At 54.2% G+C, this 6,000-nt stretch overlaps 1 protein-coding gene across 1 annotated transcript in view; it reads right to left on the bottom strand.

The window, feature by feature from the left end:
* LOC121555650 (insulin-like growth factor 1 receptor) overlaps positions 1–6,000 on the bottom strand; it is a 203,923-nt gene that overhangs the window by 15,828 nt on the left and 182,095 nt on the right. The window contains exon 18 of the mRNA XM_041869475.2: positions 5,580–5,687. Coding sequence (XP_041725409.1) covers positions 5,580–5,687 — 108 coding nt within the window. The remainder of the gene's footprint in view (positions 1–5,579; positions 5,688–6,000) is intronic.

Here is a 6,000-nt window from a genome sequence, read left to right as displayed (position 1 = left end):
GTTCAACACCACAGTGCCCTCCAAGCTCATCACTAAGCTAAGGACCTTGGGACTAAACACCTCCCTCTGCAACTGGATCCTGGACTTCCTGACGGGCCGCCCCCAGGTGGTAAGGGTAGGCAACAACACATCTGCCATGCTGATCCTCAACACGGGGGCCCCTCAGGGGTGCGTGCTTAGTCCCCTCATGTACTCCCTGTTCACCCATGACTGTGTGGCCTAGCACGACTCCAACACCATCATTAAGTTTGCTGATGACACAACAATGGTAGGCCTGATCACCGACAACGATGAGACAGCCTATAGGGAGGAGGTCAGAGACCTGGCAGTGTGGTGTCAGGACAGCAACCTCTCCCTCAACGTGAGCAAGACAAAGGAGATGATCGTAGATTACAGGAAAAGGAGGGCCGAACACGCCCCCATTCACATCGACGGGGCTGTAGTGGAGCGGGTTGAGAGTTCCAAGTTCCTTGGTGTCCACATCACCAACAAACTATCACGGTCCAAACACACCAGTCGTGAAGAGGGCATGACAAAGCCTATTCCCCCTCAGGAGACTGAAAAGATTTGTCATGGGTCCCCAGATCCTCAAAAAGCTCTACAGCTGCACCATCGAGAGCATCCTGACCGGTTGCATCACCGCCTGGTATGGCAACTGCTCGGCATCCAACCGTACGGGGCTACAGAGGGTAGTGTGTACGGCCCAGTACATCACTGGGGCCAAGCTTCCTGCCATCCAGGACCTATATACTAGGCAGTGTCAGAGGAAGGCCCACATTTTTTTCCAAAACTCCAGTCACCCTAGTCATAGACTGTGCTCTCTGCTACCGCACGGCAAGCGGTACCGGAGCACCAAGTCTAGGTCCAAAAGGCTCCTTAACAGCTTCTATCCCCAAGCCATAAGACCGCTGAACAATTCATCAAATGGCCACCTGGACTATTTGCATTGAAACCCCCCCCCCCCCTTCATTTTTACACTGCTGCTACTCGCTGTTTATTATCACTTTACCCCTACCTACATGTACATATTACCTCAACTAACCTGTACCTCCGCAAATTGACTCTGTACCGGTACCCCCTGTATATAGCCTCGTTATTGCTATTTTATTGTGTTACTTTTTATTTAATTTTTACTTTAATTTATTTAGTAAATATTTATGGAACTGCATTGCTGGTTAAGGGCTTGTAAGTAAGCATTTCAAGTAAGTATTCGGCACATGTGACAAATACAATTTGATTTGTAGTGATCTCAGGTGACTAGGGGTAGGGGTTAGGAGTCAGGATGAGGGGTTAGGGGTTAGGGGTAGGTAACTTACGTCTTTAGCCCGTAGTGACCTCAGGGACTAGGGGTCAGGGGTCAGGGTGAGGGGTAGGTATCTTACGTCTTTAGCCCGTAGTGACCTCAGGGACTAGGGGTAGGGGTCAGGGGTCAGGGTGAGGGGTAGGTAACTTACGTCTTTAGCCCGTAGTGACCTCAGGGACTAGGGGTAGGGGTCAGGATGAGGGGAAGGTAACTTACGTCTTTAGCCCGTAGTGACCTCAGGGACTAGGGGTAGGGGTCAGGGGTCAGGATGAGGGGTAGGTAACTTACGTCTTTAGCCCGTAGTGACCTCAGGGACTAGGGGTAGGGGTCAGGATGAGGGGAAGGTAACTTACGTCTTTAGCCCGTAGTGACCTCAGGGACTAGGGGTAGGGGTCAGGAGAAGGTAACTTACGTCTTTAGCCCGTAGTGACCTCAGGGATTAGGGGTCAGGGTGAGGGGTAGGTATCTTACGTCTTTAGCCCGTAGTGACCTCAGGGACTAGGGGTAGGGGTCAGGGGTCAGGATGAGGGGAAGGTAACTTACGTCTTTAGCCCGTAGTGACCTCAGGGACTAGGGGTAGGGGTCAGGGGTCAGGGTGAGGGGTAGGTAACTTACGTCTTTAGCCCGTAGTGACCTCAGGGACTAGGGGTAGGGGTCAGGAGTCAGGATGAGGGGTTAGGGGTAGGTAACTTACATCTTTAGCCCGTATTGACCTCAGGGACTAGGGGTAGGGGTAGGGGTCAGGGGTCAGGATGAGGGGTAGGTAACTTACGTCTTTAGGCCGTAGTGACCTCAGGGACTAGGGGTAGGGGTCAGGGGTCAGGATGAGGGGAAGGTAACTTACGCCTTTAGCTCGTAGTGACCTCAGGGACTAGGGGTAGGGGTAGGGGTCAGGGGTCAGGATGAGGGGTAGGTAACTTACGTCTTTAGCCCGTAGTGACCTCAGGTGGCTAGGGGTAGGGGTCAGGGGTCAGGGTGAGGGGTTAGGGGTAGGTAACTTACGTCTTTAGGCCGTAGTGACCTCAGGGACTAGGGGTAGGGGTCAGGGGTCAGGGTGAGGGGTTAGGGGTAGGTAACTTACGTCTTTAGCCCGTAGTGACCTCAGGGACTAGGGGTAGGGGTTAGGGGTCAGGGGTCAGGATGAGGGGTAGGTAACTTACGTCTTTAGCCCGTAGTGACCTCAGGTGGCTAGGGGTAGGGGTCAGGGGTCAGGGGTCAGGGTCAGGGGAAGGTAACTTACGTCTTTAGCCCGTAGTGACCTCAGGGACTAGGGGTAGGGGTCAGGGGTCAGGATGAGGTGTAGGTAACTTACGTCTTTAGCCCGTAGTGACCTCAGGTGACTAGGGGTAGGGGTCAGGGTGAGGGGTTAGGGGTAGGTAACTTACGTCTTTAGCCCGTAGTGACCTCAGGGACTAGGGGTAGGGGTCAGGGGTCAGGATGAGGGGTAGGTAACTTACGTCTTTAGCCCGTAGTGACCTCAGGGACTAGGGGTAGGGGTCAGGGGTCAGGGGAAGGTAACTTACGTCTTTAGCCCGTAGTGACCTCAGGGACTAGGGGTAGGGGTCAGGGGTCAGGATGAGGTGTAGGTAACTTACGTCTTTAGCCCGTAGTGACCTCAGGGACTAGGGGTAGGGGTCAGGGGTCAGGGTTAGGGGTAGGTAACTTACGTCTTTAACCCGTAGTGACCTCAGGGACTAGGGGTAGGGGTCAGGATGAGGGGTGAGGGGTAGGTAACTTACGTCTTTAGCCCGTAGTGACCTCAGGTGACTAGGGGTAGGGGTCAGGGGTCAGGATGAGGGGAAGGTAACTTACGTCTTTAGCCCGTAGTGACCTCAGGGACTAGGGGTTAGGGGTCAGGATGAGGGGTAGGTAACTTACGTCTTTAGCCCGTAGTGACCTCAGGGACTAGGGGTAGGGGTCAGGATGAGGGGTAGGTAACTTACGTCTTTAGCCCGTAGTGACCTCAGGGACTAGGGGTAGGGGTCAGGGGTCAGGATGAGGGGTAGGTAACTTACGTCTTTAGCCCGTAGTGACCTCAGGGACTAGGGGTAGGGGTCAGGGGTCAGGATGAGGTGTAGGTAACTTACGTCTTTAGCCCGTAGTGACCTCAGGGACTAGGGGTAGGGGTCAGGGGTCAGGGTGAGGGGTAGGTAACTTACGTCTTTAGCCCGTAGTGACCTCAGGGACTAGGGGTAGGGGTCAGGGGTCAGGGTGAGGGGAAGGTAACTTACGTCTTTAGCCCGTAGTGACCTCAGGGACTAGGGGTAGGGGTTAGGGGTCAGGATGAGGGGTAGGTAACGTACGTCTTTAGCCCGTAGTGACCTCAGGGACTAGGGGTAGGGGTCAGGGGTCAGGGTGAGGGGTAGGTAACTTACGTCTTTAGCCCGTAGTGACCTCAGGTGACTAGGGGTAGGGGTTAGGGGTCAGGATGAGGGGTAGGTAACTTACGTCTTTAGCCCGTAGTGACCTCAGGTGACTAGGGGTAGGGGTCAGGGGTCAGGGTGAGGGGTAGGTAACTTACGTCTTTAGCCCGTAGTGACCTCAGGGACTAGGGGTAGGGGTCAGGGGTCAGGGTGAGGGGTAGGTAACTTACGTCTTTAGCCCGTAGTGACCTCAGGTGACAAGGGGTAGGGGTCAGGGGTCAGGGTGAGGGGTAGGTAACTTACGTCTTTAGCCCGTAGTGACCTCAGGGACTAGGGGTAGGGGTCAGGGTGAGGGGTAGGTAACTTACGTCTTTAGCCCGTAGTGACCTCAGGGACTAGGGGTAGGGGTCAGGGGTCAGGGTGAGGGGTAGGTAACTTACGTCTTTAGCCCGTAGTGACCTCAGGGACTAGGGGTAGGGGTCAGGGGTCAGGGTGAGGGGTAGGTAACTTATGTATTTAGCCCGTAGTGACCTCAGGGACTAGGGGTAGGGGTCAGGGGTCAGGATGAGGGGTTAGGGGTAGGTAACTTATGTCTTTAGGCCGTAGTGACCTCAGGGACTAGGGGTAGGGGTTAGGGGTCAGGATGAGGGGTTAGGGGTAGGTAACTTACGTCTTTAGCCCGTAGTGGCTTCAGGTGACTAGGGGTAGGGGTCAGGGGTCAGGATGAGGGGTAGGTAACTTACGTCTTTAGCCCGTAGTGACCTCAGGTGACTAGGGGTAGGGGTCAGGATGAGGGGTAGGTAACTTACGTCTTTAGCCCGTAGTGACCTCAGGTGACTAGGGGTAGGGGTCAGGGGTCAGGGTGAGGGGTTAGGGGTAGGTAACTTACATCTTTAGCCCGTAGTGACCTCAGGGACTAGGGGTAGGGGTAGGGGTCAGGGGTCAGGATGAGGGGTAGGTAACTTACGTCTTTAGCCCGTAGTGACCTCAGGGACTAGGGGTAGGGGTCAGGGGTCAGGGTGAGGGGTAGGTAACTTACGTCTTTAGCCCGTAGTGACCTCAGGGACTAGGGGTAGGGGTCAGGATGAGGGGTAGGTAACTTACGTCTTTAGCCCGTAGTGACCTCAGGGACTAGGGGTAGGGGTCAGGATGAGGGGTGAGGGGTAGGTAACTTACGTCTTTAGCCCGTAGTGACCTCAGGGACTAGGGGTAGGGGTCAGGGGTCAGGATGAGGGGAAGGTAACTTACGTCTTTAGCCCGTAGTGACCTCAGGGACTAGGGGTAGGGGTCAGGATGAGGGGTGAGGGGTAGGTAACTTACGTCTTTAGCCCGTAGTGACCTCAGGGACTAGGGGTAGGGGTCAGGATGAGGGGTGAGGGGTAGGTAACTTACGTCTTTAGCCCGTAGTGACCTCAGGTGACTAGGGGTAGGGGTCAGGGGTCAGGATGAGGGGAAGGTAACTTACGTCTTTAGCCCGTAGTGACCTCAGGGACTAGGGGTAGGGGTCAGGGTGAGGGGTGAGGGGTAGGTAACTTACGTCTTTAGCCCGTAGTGACCTCAGGGACTAGGGGTAGGGGTCAGGGGTCAGGATGAGGGGTAGGTAACTTACGTCTTTAGCCCGTAGTGACCTCAGGTGACTAGGGGTAGGGGTTAGGGGTCAGGATGAGGGGTAGGTAACTTACGTCTTTAGCCCGTAGTGACCTCAGGGACTAGGGGTAGGGGTCAGGGGTCAGGATGAGGGGTAGGTAACTTACGTCTTTAGCCCGTAGTGACCTCAGGTGACTAGGGGTAGGGGTCAGGGGTCAGGATGAGGGGTTAGGGGTAGGTAACTTACATCTTTAGCCCGTAGTGACCTCAGGGACTAGGGGTAGGGGTTAGGGGTCAGGGGTCAGGGTGAGGTGTAGGTAATTTACGTCTTTAGCCCGTAGTGACCTCAGGTGGCTCTTCAGATCTCCTTTAGTCATCAGCTCCATGATGACCAAGGTGGGCTGGCCCTGCGAAACCACACCCAGCAGACGCACCTGCACCAATCACAGCACACAATTGACATCAGTGGTCAGAGCCCACATCCTGAACTGACAGACAGATGTCAGAGATCACTTTGTGGGCTCCTTATTTGTTCACAGGAACATAAGACATGACAGGGTGTGTGGAGTTTTAGGTCAACATTTAGCCTCAGATGAGGTAACATTACGTCTTATGTTGTCTCAATGTACACTACCGTTCAAATGTTTGGGGTCACTTAGAAATGTCCTTGTTTTCGAAAGAAAAGCAAATTTTTTGGCCATTAAAATAACATCAAATTGATCAGAAATACAGTGTAGACATTGTTAA

This window comes from Coregonus clupeaformis, unplaced genomic scaffold (genome assembly GCF_020615455.1).
Source record: "Coregonus clupeaformis isolate EN_2021a unplaced genomic scaffold, ASM2061545v1 scaf0050, whole genome shotgun sequence".
Classification (NCBI taxonomy): Eukaryota; Metazoa; Chordata; class Actinopteri; order Salmoniformes; family Salmonidae; genus Coregonus; species Coregonus clupeaformis.
The sequence above is the reverse complement of the archived record's forward strand: the minus strand, read 5'-3'. Positions and strand labels throughout refer to the sequence as shown.